Source organism: Bombina bombina, chromosome 6 (assembly GCF_027579735.1).
Source record: "Bombina bombina isolate aBomBom1 chromosome 6, aBomBom1.pri, whole genome shotgun sequence".
NCBI lineage: Eukaryota > Metazoa > Chordata > Amphibia > Anura > Bombinatoridae > Bombina > Bombina bombina.
The window spans coordinates 874,190,688-874,207,197 of record NC_069504.1 but is presented as its reverse complement, the minus strand read 5'-3'; the positions used below and the strand labels follow the sequence as shown (position 1 = coordinate 874,207,197).

The following is a 16,510-nucleotide window of genomic DNA, read 5'->3' as shown; positions in this document are numbered from 1 at the left end:
TAGGAAGCCTGTTACCAGAAAGATTTACCATAAAATATGGCGTAAATACCTATACTGGTGTGAATCCAAAGATTACTCCTGGAGTAAGGTTAGGATTCCTAGGATATTGTCCTTTCTACAAGAAGGTTTAGAAAAGGGTTTATCGGCTAGCTCATTAAAGGGACAGATCTCAGCTCTGTCCATCTTGTTACACAAGCGTCTGTCAGAAAATCCAGACGTCCAGGCATTTTGTCAGGCTTTAGCTAGGATCAAGCCTGTGTTTAAAACTGTTGCTCCGCCTTGGAGTTTAAACTTAGTTCTTAACGTTTTACAGGGTGTTCCGTTCGAACCCCTTCATTCCATTGATATAAAATTGTTATCTTGGAAAGTTCTATTTTTAATGGCTATTTCCTCGGCTCGAAGAGTCTCTGAATTATCAGCCTTACATTGTGATTCTCCTTATCTGATCTTTCACTCAGACAAGGTAGTTCTGCGTACTAAACCTGGGTTCTTACCTAAGGTAGTCACTAACAGGAATATCAATCAAGAAATTGTTGTTCCATCCTTGTGTCCAAATCCTTCTTCAAAGAAGGAACGTCTTCTACACAATCTGGATGTAGTTCGTGCCCTCAAGTTCTACTTGCAGGCAACTAAGGATTTTCGACAAACGTCTTCCCTGTTTGTCGTGTACTCTGGTCAGAGGAGAGGTCATAAGGCTTCGGCTACCTCTCTCTCCTTCTGGCTTCGTAGCATAATTCGTTTAGCCTATGAGACTGCTGGACAGCAGCCTCCTGAAAGAATTACAGCTCATTCTACTAGAGCTGTGGCTTCCACTTGGGCCTTTAAGAATGAGGCCTCTGTTGAACAGATTTGCAAGGCTGCAACTTGGTCTTCGCTTCATACTTTTTCCAAATTTTACAAATTTGACACTTTTGCTTCTTCGGAGGCTATTTTTGGGAGAAAGGTTCTTCAGGCAGTGGTTCCTTCTGTATAATGAGCCTGCCTATCCCTCCCGTCATCCGTGTACTTTTGCTTTGGTATTGGTATCCCAGAAGTAATGATGACCCGTGGACTGATCACACATAACAGAAGAAAACATAATTTATGCTTACCTGATAAATTCCTTTCTTCTGTTGTGTGATCAGTCCACGGCCCGCCCTGTTTTTTAAGGCAGGTAAATATTTTTTAAATTATAATCCAGTCACCACTACACCCTTGGCTTCTCCTTTCTCGTTGGTCTTTGGTCGAATGACTGGAGGTGACGTAGAGGGGAGGAGCTATATAGCAACTCTGCTGGGTGAATCCTCTTGCACTTCCTGTAGGGGAGCAGATAATATCCCAGAAGTAATGATGACCCGTGGACTGATCACACAACAGAAGAAAGGAATTTATCAGGTAAGCATAAATTATGTTTTTTTTTTTCTGGCCAGTGCAATGCTTTCAAAATGACAACCGGTACATTTTTTGTGCAGTATTTTGAAATTATTGGCTAATGGCTGCTCTGCTCCTGAAATTGATACATTTTAGAGGCAAGATTAATATTACTTTAACCCGCCAGAACTCTGTGACTGTCTGCGACTGCGAGGTAACTGGTAAGTGTAGAAGCTTTTTTATTAGTGCAGCCATTTGAAACTCCTTTCCCTATTATCGTGTAGGTGCTTATTGAATTGTGTTTTTACTGAATGGGCACTGTTAAGAGGCTCACAGCCTGCAGTACCATATTGTGGCAACTGAAGCCAGCTTTAGGGCTGCCGGTAAGGAGGGATCTGTCGGGGGAAATGGATTCAGGGGGCCCCAGCATCCTCAGACCAGAGGGATCCCCTCCGGACTTGTGAACGCAGCGCAAAGACAGGACAGGCTCCTAAACTTCCCAACAAATACAGCAGATGAGGGAACTGAGCACTCTCTGTCCCTCCTACAGTGCCGGAGAGAGGAGGAGAGCAGGGAGTGTTAGAGGATTCGGAATAACATTTATTTACAGCATACTCTTTACTGAGAGGACAGTCTGGGGCAGGCACGCACGTAGTTAATAGAATAATATGTGTTAAGAGGCTCAGGCTGGGGATGAAAGGGAGGCACTTCTCAGTGTCACAACTCACATGTACTGCGTGCTTTCAAAACAGACTTCGGAACGGCAGTATTACAAAATGACATTCTTGAAAAACAGAATTTATTGCCGTTCCGAAGTCTGTTTTGAAAGCACGCAGTACATGTGAGTTGTGACACTGAGAAGTGCCTCCCTTTCATCCCCAGCCTGAGCCTCTTAACACATATTATTCTATTAACTACGTGCGTGCCTGCCCCAGACTGTCCTCTCAGTAAAGAGTATGCTGTAAATAAATGTTATTCCGAATCCTCTAACACTCCCTGCTCTCCTCCTCTCTCCGGCACTGTAGGAGGGACAGAGAGTGCTCAGTTCCCTCATCTGCTGTATTTGTTGGGAAGTTTAGGAGCCTGTCCTGTCTTTGCGCTGCGTTCACAAGTCCGGAGGGGATCCCTCTGGTCTGAGGATGCTGGGGCCCCCTGAATCCATTTCCCCAGACAGATCCCTCCTTACCGGCAGCCCTAAAGCTGGCTTCAGTTGCCACAATATGGTACTGCAGGCAAGGTGATAATGAGAAGAACATTTAACTGGTGATGTCTTTTTTTTTTTTTTTTATGTGAAACAAAGTGGCAGATGGAAAAGGCCATATTCTGCATAACTAGGCTGTGAGCAATTCCAGTTAATCTCTGACACTTGAGTACAGATAATATTTTTATCATTTGTCTGAGGTTTTTTGCAAAGCAGCTCATACTTCTTTTTTTTATTTTTTTTATTTTGCACAGTAAATGTCTCCATTGGGGATATGCAGATTTAATATTTAATAACTAAGCAATTTGAGTTATGATGCTCTAGAGCAGGCAAACAAAATCTTCATCTTGTGATGCTGTAGCAGAGATCTCCTTCATCCCAGCCCCCACATACCCATCTGCAGGCTGCCCAGCCTCTACAACAAAGCCCTGCTGAATGAAACCTTGTACTGATCCAAGATAATCATTTCACTGCCAGTGGTTTCTTAGGTGGTTTCTATTTGCGCTCACTGATGGTGTATGTGAAGTGAAAGTATGTTTATATAATATATTGCATGGGGTATGCATAAAGGGACCAGGGTGATATTGATATGCAGGTGGGGGTATCCATGAAGAGACCAGGGTGATATTGATATGCAGGTGGGGGTATCCATGAAGAGACCAGGGTGTTATTGATATGCAGGGGGGTATCCATGAAGAGACCAGGGTGATATTGATATGCAGGTGGGGGTATCCATGAAGTGACCAGGGTGATATTGATATGCAGGGGGGGTTATCCATGAAGAGACCAGGGTGATATTGATATGCGGGGGGGGGGGGTATCCATGAAGAGACCAGGGTGATATTGATATGCAGGGGGGGGTATCCATGAAGAGACCAGGGTGATATTGATATGCAGGGGGGGGTATCCATGAAGAGACCAGGGTGATATTGATATGCAGGGGGGGTATCCATGAAGAGACCAGGGTGATATTGATATGCAGGGGGGTATATATATATATATATATATATATATATATATACATATATATATACATATATATATACATATATACACACATGCACACACACAATTTAAAACTGAATTTTATTTCAAAATGACCTGCAGAAAAATTTTTACTACAAAAAATCTCATCGCAGAAAGTGAAAAAAAGTTCTGCTTCTGGGGCAGTCTGTAAACCTATTGTGACGATCCTGATAAAAAAAAAGTTTACTACCATTGATTTAAACAAACTTAACTTTATGTATATTTACCATACTTCCTAACATACAGCGCTTGGAGGATGTTGCACCGGTCTCGGTCCTTTTATCAAATATGGCTTCTGAAAGAGTAACAGGGTGTGATATCAATTAAAGGGACATTATATCTGTTTTTGTTGCATCTTTTAAAAAAATAAAATAAAAAATGTTTTTATATTTTGTGAGGTTAGTCACTGTCCACGAGTAGAGCTTTGGGATTTTTCCTTCTCAGTCAGTCTATCTTTTACTCTAGTAAGTTGTATGTTCCTTGAAATAAATACCAATAAAAACTACAATGATATTGATGAATGTTTTGGATTTGTTAAATATAATTGCTTGTTTCATTAATTAATTCCAATTATACCAATCCTCAAACATTTCCTTTTTGCCTTGTCATCTGCAATGTTAAATAAGCACTGTATTCAGATGTTCTCTTTGCTACATCTAAGTATTACATGCGCCTGAAATCAATTGGTCTGGATCCGATGTGAGATTAGAACCATGTTAAAGAGGAACAAATGAGATGCCTGGGATACCCCATGGCAGCAAGTACAAGCGCACGCGCACACTTATGTCAGATCTGCCTCTAGCTTCATCTGTATGCTTTCTCTTGCTCAGATCATTCAGGAGTGCAATCGTGAAGTAGGCCGCATGAAGCAAACAGAAGAACTGATACACATCGCTCAGAAGATTGAATTTGACAAGATAAAGGTGAGAATTTTAGAGATATGGAATACAATAAGATTTATCTGATGTACAGTAGTTTGATAGAGTGTTGGACTCTCATAATTAAAGCAGAATTTTATTTTCAACTTCTCTGACTCTGATTTTAATATTTTCATAAACTTGTTTAAGTTTTTAGTGACAATCTGTACCTAAGGCCCTTTTAAAAGCAAACTCATTTTTAAGAAACAAAAAGGAAGAAGGCAGCGCTCCAATGGTACATTATATCAAGCTCAAAAAGATGTCCAAATACCATCGACACACAGGACAAGTATTCAAAATTATAGCGCACTAAACGGTGCAAGCAACGCAGTCTGGGTGTATTTAGAGCCCCCCAGCTGGCTACCTCGGTAGTTATCACGTGAATCTTCACAAAATATTTTAATAAATTAAAGCAATAGTTTAGTCAAAATTAAACTTTCATGATTCAGATAGAACAGGCGATTTTAAGCAACTTTCTAATTTACTCCTTTTCATTTTTCTTCGTTCTCTTGGTATCTTTTTTTTTTTTTTTTTTTTTTTTTTAAAGTTTTTATTGAGGAAATATGCATACATGAATAGCAAGTACAAGATAGGATGACCAGAATGTATTGGTACATGTACAAGTACAGTATATTGCTAAACCAGTCCTCATTTTTGTCCCATATAACAAGTTTCTAGGACACTCTTGGTCCTATAATTAATATGCTTCCAAAAGATATTGGGATTATTTAAACTAGATATAACTATATACAGAAAAACATTGTGATATAAGCAGAAACAAGACAAGATAATTTCCGAGTTTTCAGGCGTCATCTAATAAATGTAGACAAGTTGCTTCTCGCACAGATAATTTTAATATATGTCAAAAGGGCTTATTAATAAGTAAAAAAAAAAAAGAAAAAAAAAAAAAAAAGGAAGTTTACAAGGGTATTCCTTTCCCTGTCATATTGTGTGCTCTTATAAGTTCTAGCAGATCAGTTGCTATAATGCTGTTAATATAACAGTGTCATACAATGTACTACCTGGGGGATGTGGGGTATGACACCCCTGAGAGTGGTTATGACAACTTAGGGTTAACATACCTAGATACCACGGACAGCATAGGGCGTAAGGTTGTGTATAAACTGATATGTAGCATGGCATTACTTTTTAAATGTATAGGCAGCTACTGCCCAAGCAAGTGCCGTGCATTAAAGTACTGTTTATGAGGTGCGAGGCATAAATAAGTAACACCAATGTCAGTCTTGCGCTCCTAAATATTATGTTAGTGTCCAGGAAATAAGCATATGCTATGAATTGGGTATTTGCTAACAGAGTGTGTTATGGAAAACATAATTTATGCTTACCTGATAAATTCCTTTCTTCTGTTGTGTGATCAGTCCACGGGTCATCATTACTTCTGGGATATAACTCCTCCCCAACAGGAAATGCAAGAGGATTCACCCAGCAGAGCTGCATATAGCTCCTCCCCTCTACGTCAGTCCCAGTCATTCGACCAAGAATCAACGAGAAAGGAGTAACCAAGGGTGAAGTGGTGACTGGAGTATAATTTAAAAGATATTTACCTGCCTTAAAACAGGGCGGGCCGTGGACTGATCACACAACAGAAGAAAGGAATTTATCAGGTAAGCATAAATTATGTTTTCTTCTGTTATGTGTGATCAGTCCACGGGTCATCATTACTTCTGGGATACCAATACCAAAGCAAAAGTACACGGATGACGGGAGGGATAGGCAGGCTCATTATACAGAAGGAACCACTGCCTGAAGAACCTTTCTCCCAAAAATAGCCTCCGAAGAAGCAAAAGTGTCAAATTTGTAAAATTTGGAAAAAGTATGAAGCGAAGACCAAGTTGCAGCCTTGCAAATCTGTTCAACCGAGGCCTCATTCTTAAAGGCCCAAGTGGAAGCCACAGCTCTAGTGGAGTGAGCTGTAATTCTTTCAGGAGGCTGCTGTCCAGCAGTCTCATAGGCTAAACGTATTATGCTACGAAGCCAAAAAGAGAGAGAGGTAGCAGAAGCTTTTTGACCTCTCCTCTGTCCAGAATAAACGACAAACAGGGAAGAAGTTTGGCGAAAATCTTTAGTTGCCTGCAAGTAGAACTTGAGGGCACGAACTACATCCAGATTGTGTAGAAGACGTTCCTTCTTTGAAGAAGGATTTGGGCACAAGGATGGAACAACAATCTCTTGATTGATGTTCCTGTTAGTGACTACCTTAGGTAAGAACCCAGGTTTAGTACGCAGAACTACCTTGTCTGAGTGAAAAATCAGATAAGGAGAATCACAATGTAAGGCTGATAACTCAGAGACTCTTCGAGCCGAGGAAATAGCCATTAAAAACAGAACTTTCCAAGATAACAATTTTATATCAATGGAATGAAGGGGTTCAAACGGAACACCCTGTAAAACGTTAAGAACTAAGTTTAAACTCCATGGCGGAGCAACAGCTTTAAACACAGGCTTGATCCTAGCTAAAGCCTGACAAAAGGCCTGGACGTCTGGATTTTCTGACAGACGCCTGTGTAACAAGATGGACAGAGCTGAAATCTGTCCCTTTAATGAACTAGCTGATAAACCCTTTTCTAAACCTTCTTGTAGAAAAGACAATATCCTAGCGATCCTAACCTTACTCCAGGAGTAACCTTTGGATTCGCACCAGTATAGGTATTTACGCCATATTTTATGGTAAATCCTTCTGGTAACAGGCTTCCTAGCCTGTATCAGGGTATCAATAACCGACTCAGAAAAACCACGTTTTGATAAAATCAAGCGTTCAATTTCCAAGCAGTCAGCTTCAGAGAAGTTAGATTTTGATGTTTGAATGGACCCTGTATCAGAAGGTCCTGTCTTAGAGGTAGAGACCAAGGCGGACAGGATGACATGTCCACTAGATCTGCATACCAAGTCCTGCGTGGCCATGCAGGCGCTATTAGAATCACTGATGCTCTCTCCTGTTTGATTTTGGCAATCAATCGAGGAAGCAGCGGGAAGGGTGGAAACACATAAGCCATCCCGAAGTTCCAAGGTGCTGTCAAAGCATCTATCAGAACCGCTCCCGGATCCCTGGATCTGGACCCGTAGCGAGGAAGTTTGGCGTTCTGGCGAGACGCCATGAGATCTATCTCTGGTTTGCCCCAACGTCGAAGTATTTGGGCAAAGACCTCCGGATGAAGTTCCCACTCCCCCGGATGAAAAGTCTGGCGACTCAAGAAATCCGCCTCCCAGTTCTCCACTCCCGGGATGTGGATTGCTGACAGGTGGCAAGAGTGAGACTCTGCCCAGCGAATTATCCTTGATACTTCCATCATTGCTAGGGAGCTTCTTGTCCCTCCCTGATGGTTGATGTAAGCTACAGTCGTGATGTTGTCCGACTGAAACCTGATGAACCCCCGAGTTGTTAATTGGGGCCAAGCCAGAAGGGCATTGAGAACTGCTCTCAATTCCAGAATGTTTATTGGAAGGAGACTCTCCTCCTGATTCCATAGTCCCTGAGCCTTCAGAGAATTCCAGACAGCGCCCCAACCTAGTAGGCTGGCGTCTGTTGTTACAATTGTCCAGTCTGGCCTGCTGAATGGCATCCCCCTGGACAGGTGTGGCCGATAAAGCCACCATAGAAGAGAATTTCTGGTCTCTTGATTCAGATTCAGAGTAGGGGACAAATCTGAGTAATCCCCATTCCACTGACTTAGCATGCACAATTGCAGCGGTCTGAGGTGTAGGCGTGCAAAAGGTACTATGTCCATTGCCGCTACCATTAAGCCGATCACCTCCATGCATTGAGCTACTGACGGGTGTTGAATGGAATGAAGGACACGGCATGCATTTTGAAGCTTTGTTAACCTGTCTTCTGTCAGGTAAATCTTCATTTCTACAGAATCTATAAGAGTCCCCAAGAATGGAACTCTTGTGAGAGGAAAAAGAGAACTCTTCTTTTCGTTCGCTTTCCATCCATGCGACCTTAGAAATGCCAGAACTAGCTCTGTATGAGACTTGGCAGTTTGAAAGCTTGAAGCTTGTATTAGAATGTCGTCTAGGTACGGAGCTACCGAAATCCCTCGCGGTCTTAGTACCGCCAGAAGGGCACCCAGAACCTTTGTGAAGATTCTTGGAGCCGTAGCCAATCCGAATGGAAGAGCTACAAACTGGTAGTGCCTGTCTAAGAAGGCAAACCTTAGATACCGGTGATGATCTTTGTGGATCGGTATGTGAAGGTAAGCATCTTTTAAATCCACTGTGGTCATGTACTGACCCTTTTGGATCATGGGTAAGATTGTCCGAATAGTTTCCATTTTGAACGATGGAACTCTTAGGAATTTGTTTAGAATCTTTAAATCTAAGATTGGCCTGAAAGTTCCCTCTTTTTTGGGAACCACAAACAGGTTTGAGTAGAACCCTTGTCCTTGTTCCGACCGCGGAACCGGATGGATCACACCCATTAATAACAGATCTTGTACACAGCGTAGAAACGCTTCTTTCTTTATCTGGTTTGTTGACAACCTTGACAGATGAAATCTCCCTCTTGGGGGAGATAATTTGAAGTCTAGAAGGTATCCCTGAGATATGATCTCTAGTGCCCAGGGATCCTGAACATCTCTTGCCCAGGCCTGGGCGAAGAGAGAAAGTCTGCCCCCCACTAGATCCGGTCCCGGATCGGGGGCTTTCGGTTCATGCTGTCTTTGGGGCAGCAGCAGGTTTCCTGGCCTGCTTGCTCTTGTTCCAGGACTGGTTAGGCTTCCAGCCTTGCCTGTAACGAGCAACAGCTCCTTCCTGTTTTGGTGCAGTGGAGGTTGATGCTGCTCCTGTTTTGAAATTCCGAAAGGGACGAAAATTAGACTGTCTAGCCTTAGCTTTGGCTTTGTCTTGAGGTAGGGCGTGGCCCTTACCTCCTGTAATGTCAGCGATAATTTCTTTCAAACCGGGCCCAAATAAAGACTGCCCCTTGAAAGGTATATTAAGTAATTTGGACTTAGAAGTAACATCAGCTGACCAGGATTTTAGCCACAGCGCCCTACGTGCCTGTATGGCGAATCCTGAGTTCTTAGCCGTAAGCTTGGTTAAATGTACTACGGCCTCCGAAATGAATGAATTAGCTAGTTTAAGGACTCTAAGCCTGTCCGTAATGTCGTCTAGCGTAGATGAACTAAGGTTCTCTTCCAGAGACTCAATCCAAAATGCTGCCGCAGCCGTAATCGGCGCGATACATGCAAGGGGTTGCAATATAAAACCTTGTTGAACAAACATTTTCTTAAGGTAACCCTCTAATTTTTTATCCATTGGATCTGAAAAAGCACAGCTATCCTCCACCGGGATAGTGGTACGCTTAGCTAAAGTAGAAACTGCTCCCTCCACCTTAGGGACCGTTTGCCATAAGTCCCGAGTGGTGGCGTCTATTGGAAACATCTTTCTAAATATTGGAGGGGGTGAGAACGGCACACCGGGTCTATCCCACTCCTTAGTAACAATTTCAGTTAGTCTCTTAGGTATAGGAAAAACGTCAGTACTCGCCGGTACCGCAAAGTATTTATCCAACCTACACAGTTTCTCTGGTATTGCAACGGTGTTACAATCATTGAGAGCTGCTAAGACCTCCCCTAGTAATACACGGAGGTTCTCCAATTTAAATTTAAAATTTGAAATATCTGAATCCAATCTGTTTGGATCAGAACCGTCACCCACAGAATGAAGCTCTCCGTCCTCATGCTCTGCAAGCTGTGACGCAGTATCAGACATGGCCCTAGTATTGTCAGCGCACTCTGTTCTCACCCCAGAGTGATCACGCTTGCCTCTTAGTTCTGGTAATTTAGACAAAACTTCAGTCATAACAGCAGCCATATCTTGTAATGTTATCTGTAATGGCCGCCCAGATGTACTAGGCGCCATAATATCACGCACCTCCCGGGCGGGAGATGCAGGTACTGCCGCGTGAGGCGAGTTAGTCGGCATAACTCTCCCCTCGCTGTTTGGTGAAATTTGTTCACATTGTACAGATTGACTTTTATTTAAAGTAGCATCAATACAGTTAGTACATAAATTTCTATTGGGCTCCACCTTGGCATTGGAACAAATGACACAGATATCTTCCTCTGAGTCAGACATGTTTAACACACTAGCAATAAACTTGCAACTTGGTTATAATCTTTTTTAGCAAAAACGTACTGTGCCTCAAAGAGGTACTAAACGATTAAATGACAGTTGAAATAATGAACTGAAAAACAGTTATAGCATCAAACTTTAAAACAACACAACTTTTAGCAAAGGTTTGTTCCCATTAGTAAAATAACAATAATTAAATTTGACATAAAAATTACAGAGCAACGTTTTTATTCACAGTCAATATAAAATTCTCACAGCTCTGCTGAGAGAATCTACCTCCCTCCAAAGAAGTTTGAAGACCCCTGAGATCTGTCAGAGATGAACCGGATCATGCAGGAAATATAAGAGTAACTGACTGGAATTTTTTGATGCGTAGCAAAGAGCGCCAAAAACGGCCCCTCCCCCTCACACACAGCAGTGAAGAGAAACGAAACTGTCACAATTAAAAGCAAACAACTGCCAAGTGGAAAATAATGCCCAAATATTTATTCACTCAGTACCTCAGCAATGTAAACGATTCTACATTCCAGCAAAAACGTTTAACATGATAAATACTTATTAAAAGGATTAGTGACTTTTAACAGAGTAGTTCCGGTGAAATACCATCCCCAGAATACTGAAGTGTATACATACATGTCATTATAACGGTATGGCAGGATTTTCTCATCAATTCCATTCAGAAAATAAAAACTGCTACATACCTCAATGCAGATTCATCTGCCCGCTGTCCCCTGATCTGAAGCTTTTACCTCCCTCAGATGGCCGAGAACAGCAATATGATCTTAACTACTCCGGTTAAAATCATAGTAAAAAACTCTGGCAGATTCTTCCTCAAACTCTGCCAGAGAAGTAATAACACGCTCCGGTGCTATTGTAAAATAACAAACTTTTGATTGAAGTCATAAAAACTAAGTATAATCACCATAGTCCTCTCACACATCCTATCTAGTCGTTGGGTGCAAGAGAATGACTGGGACTGACGTAGAGGGGAGGAGCTATATGCAGCTCTGCTGGGTGAATCCTCTTGCATTTCCTGTTGGGGAGGAGTTATATCCCAGAAGTAATGATGACCCGTGGACTGATCACACATAACAGAAGAAATAGGTTTTTACTGGACTGCCGAGGGTATGGTAGCAACCGTCTTTTGCCAGATATACATATAATAAATAACATTTTGGAGTGCTAATTATATACTTATGGAAACATAGCATAACGTTTTAAACCAACAAAAAAAAATTTCTTGGGAACATTAACGATAGAACCATTGAACAGGGAGATACACAGACAGTTTTAATATGAGCCTTTTTGCTGTTCGTCAGCCCCCTGAGTCAAATTGCAGCCTGAGCAACGTCCCTTTGTGATTACCCAGATTGCATGGCCCCAGAATAATGCAGTCTTTCCCATACACGGAATTTACCTCTATGTGCAAAGAGGGACATGAGTACTCATGTTCAATCCCCCCGGTCTCGGGTTCAAAGGTAGGAATCCCACAGGCTAATAACTGGTGTAAATTACCCGTTGCGTGACACTTCTGATTAGGCTTAGTATGTATATATGTCCCAGTGTCGCCAAATGCCGCCAATACTTGTACAAGGGGAGTCTTGTCAATGACAAAGTCTATCTGAATGTCCGGGCCGGACAAAGCCAACCCTTCGGCATCCGAAGGGGTAAGTATGCTCTTACCAGGTAGCCCAAGAGTATGTGTTATTCTTGCAGCCACGCCAGGGCCCTTCTGCGCGGGCCGCAAGCCGGAGCTATTCAGGGCTTCCTCCTTGCTGCTAGGAATAAGCCTAATGGCCTGTGCTGTTGCGGGAGGTTCCCTCTTCTGTGGCTGTATCAGAGGATTTTCTACGGGCTGAGGAGCACTCTCTGTCGTTATCTCTCTCCAGTCGCCATCGTTGTTCAAATGTGGTATATAGATCTGTGTTGGTTCTTCCATGGGTATGTTGTTTATCGGTGGTAGGGTGCTCTGGGTACAGTCTAATGGGAGTGATCTGTGATAGATTCTAAGGAGCAGATTCTCCAATTTAGCAAAACGCTGGTCCAGCTCCTGCTCCAGGCTTATCTCCCATGCGGTCGCCATCTTGAAAGCAATCTTGTGTGCGGCAGCTTAAGGACCCGATCCCTTGCAAGGTTGTTGTCTGTGAATTATTTTTTCTGCTTAGCGATGTTTTAGAGAACAGTAAGGCAGAAACCTGCTGCCAGCACTAGTAACCCGGAGGAGCCGGGGGGGAGTCGCTACCTATTAATAGGCCACCGCCTTAGGTCTTAGTCGTCCGGTCTGTGGCTCTTGGGTCATGTAAACAGCTATCGAAGATAGAAATATAGCCACCGTATGAATGGCAACCATAAATCAATAAGATATAAGTATATTTTAGCTGTTAAATTCTCTAAAATCGGTGGATTGAAGAGGTTTCTTCTAGAGCCTGCAGTAGATACGTCCTTTCCAGTACGTGGTTCGGACACGCCCCTTGTTTTGTTTTATATGATTTAACATCCAGCCCCAACCCTAAATTCCACTTACTAATGCCTCTCACTGGATTGGTTCAGCCCAAATAGGACTGCCTCAAATAAGCAGTTAATGGGCCATGCAATGATCTTAACCACTTTCATCCAGTAGATGGCGCAGTATGTTGTGCAATGGTGGGCAAACCTGCTTGTGCCTCTCCATTGCACAACATGTAGCTATTTTTTTTAAAGCCAATAAAAAATATATATATTTTTGCCCATATGAGAGGTGAAGCACTGCCTCTAGTGACTGCACATCACTATATATATATATATATATATATATATATATATATATATATATATATATATATATATAATTTATGCTTGCCTGATAAATTTATTTCTTTTTTGACACAATGAGTCCGCGGATCATCTTAATTACTAATGGGATAGTCACCTCCTGGTCAGCAGGAAGAGACAAAGAGCACCACAGCTGTGCTGTTAAATAGCTCCTCCCTTCCCTCCCACTCCAGTCATTCGACCAAAGTTAGGAAGAGAAAGGAAAAGCCAAGGTGCAGAGGTGTCTGAAGTTCACAATAACCCACAACCTGTCTATAAACACAGGGCGGGCCGTGGACTCATCGTGTCAAAAAAGAAATACATTTATCAGGTAAGCATAAATTTTCTTTTCTTTTTTAAGACACAATGAGTCCACGGATCATCTTAATTACTAATGGGATTCAATAACCAAGCTAGATTACACAGATGACATGGGAGGGACAAGACAGAGAACCTAAACGGAAGGCACCACTGCTTGAAGAACCTATCTCCCAAAAGCGGCCTCAGCCGATTCAAATTTGTAAAACCTTGAAAAAGTGTGGAGAGAGGACCAAGTTGCAGCATTGCAAATCCGTTCCACAGAAGCTTAATTTTTGAATGCCCATGAGGAAGCAACAGCCCTCGTGGAATGAGCCATAACTCGATCAGGAGACTGCTATCCAGCAGTCTCATATGCAAAACGTATGATACTCTTCAGCCAAAAAGAAGTAGCCATAGCTTTCTGTCCCTTGTGGTTTCCTGAGAAAACCACAAACAAAGAAGAAGACTGACGTAAGTCCATAGTCGCCTGCAGGTAAAACTTTAAAGCACGGACCATGTCCAAATTGTGCACAAGTCTTTCCTTCTTAGGAGGATTAGGACACAAGGAAGGCAAAACGATCTCCTGATTAATGTTCCGATCAGAAAACAACATTAGGAAGAAATCCTAAATTGGTACGTAAAACTACCTTATCTGAATGGAAAATAAGAGGAGACTCATACTGCAATGCCGAGAGTTATGATACTCTCCGAGCAGAAAAATAGCAACAAGAAATAAAACTTTCCAAGATAACAACTTAATATCTAAGGAATGCATAGGCTCGAACGGAGCCCCTTGAAGAACATTGAGAACTAAATTAAGACTCCATGGAGGAGTAACTGGTTTGAACACAGGCCTGATCATGACTAAGGCCTGACAAAAAGATTGTACATCTGGGACATCCGCCAGACATTTGTGTAACAAAATAGATAAGGCCGAGATTTGACCCCTTAGGGAACTCGTCGATAAACCTTTCTCCAAACCTTCTTGGAGAAAAGACAAAAAATCTAGGAATCCTAACTCTACTCCATGAGTAGCCCTTTGATTCATACCAATAGAGATATTTCCGCCAAATCTTATAGTAAATAATTCTAGTTACAGGCTTAAGAGCCTGAATCATGGCCTTTAAGACCGAGCCAGAAAACCCCCACTTGGATAAAATTAAGCGTTCAATCTCCAAGCAGTCAGCTTCAGAGAAACTAGATTTGGGTGAAGGAAGGGCCCCTGAATCAGAAGGTCTTTCCTCAACGGAAATCTCCAAGGTGGTAGAGATGTCATCTCCACCAGATCTGCATACCAAATCCTGCGAAGCCAGGCCGGCGCTATGAGGATCACCGAGGCCCTCTCCTGTTTGATTCAAGCAATTACTCGAGGAAAAGGAACAAACTGAGGAAACAGGTATGCTATATTGAAGATCCAAGGGACCGCCAGAACATTTATCAGTTCCGCCTGGAGGTCCCTGGATCTCGACCCATATCTCGCGAGACTGTCATTCTGTCGCAATGCCATGAACTTTAATTCCGGCTGATCTCAGTGGAGAATCAGGCTGGAGAACACTTCCGGATGGAGAACCCACTCCCCCGGATAAAAGTTCTGCCTACTCAGGAAATCCACTTCCCAGATGTCTATCCCTGGGATGTGGATCGCCGACAGGCAGCAAGAATGGACCTCCGCCAACTGAAATATTTTGGATACCTCTGTCATCGCCAAGGAACTCCTCGTTCCTCCCTGATGATTGATGTAAGCCACTGACGTTATGTTGTCCGGCTGGAACCTGATAAACTGTATCGAGACTAACTGGGACCAGGCCAGAAGAGCATTGTAGATCGCTCTCAGTACCAGAATGGTTATGGTAGAACAGATTCCGACCGAGTCCATGTTCCTTGAGTCTTTAGAGAGCCCCAGACTGCTCCCCACCTTAGAAGGCTGGTATGTGTTGTCACAATCACCCAAGAAGGTCTGCGTAAGTAGGTCCCTTGGGAGAAATGATCCAAAGACAACCACCATTGCAGAGAATGCCTTGTCTCCTGCTCTAGAAATAAGTGAGGAGACCAATCCGCATAATCTCTGTACCATTGCCTCAGCATGTTTAACTGTAGAGGCCTGAGATGGAAGCAAGCAAATGGGATAATGTCCTTGTCGCCCCCATCAGCCCGATTAACTCCATGCACTTAGCCACTGATGGCCGAGGAGTGGACCCTCTCAAGTATCGATAATCTTTAGTTTCCTGACCTCTGTCAGAAAAATCTTCATAGTCCGTGTGGGATCTTGCTAGCTAAAAAGATGGCGCCTGGACTAGTGATGTCATCCAGATAAGGCGCTATTGCAATGCCGCGCGATCGAGCTCCGCCAACAGAGACCTGGAAGAACCACCAATAGGAAGTGTTTGACCAGAAAGGCAAACCTTAGGAACCTTTGATGATCCTTGTGGATGGGAACATGTAGGTACGTATCCTTTAAAACCACTGTTGTCATAAAATGACCCTCTAGAATCAAAGGAAGAATGGAACGATAGTTTCCAACCTAAAGGACGGTACCCTGAGAAATTTGTTTAGACTCTTGAGGTCTAAAATGGGTCTGAACGTTCCCTCCTTTTTAGGAACCACAGACCGACTGGAATAACATCCCAGACCTTGTTCCTGTACCGGAACAGGAACAATCACTCCCAGGTTGGAAAAATCTTCAAGATCCAGTCCCTGATTGGGGGAAGGCCTGTCATGCTGTCTTAATTCAACAGCAGGTTTCATGGATTGTGTCCTTAACTCAACAGCAAGCTACTTGGGCTATTTTCCCCCTATCTTAAGCCAGATAGGGACTCCAAAAGGTTTAAAC

At 42.8% G+C, this 16,510-nt stretch overlaps 1 protein-coding gene across 1 annotated transcript in view; it reads left to right on the top strand.

Annotated features, from left to right (window-relative positions):
• The window catches only part of LOC128664756 (rho guanine nucleotide exchange factor 15-like), a 243,905-nt gene that overhangs the window by 190,285 nt on the left and 37,110 nt on the right, over nucleotides 1-16,510 (top strand). Inside the window, exon 11 of the mRNA XM_053719564.1 lies at nucleotides 4,408-4,535. Coding sequence (XP_053575539.1) covers nucleotides 4,408-4,535 — 128 coding nt within the window. The remainder of the gene's footprint in view (nucleotides 1-4,407; nucleotides 4,536-16,510) is intronic.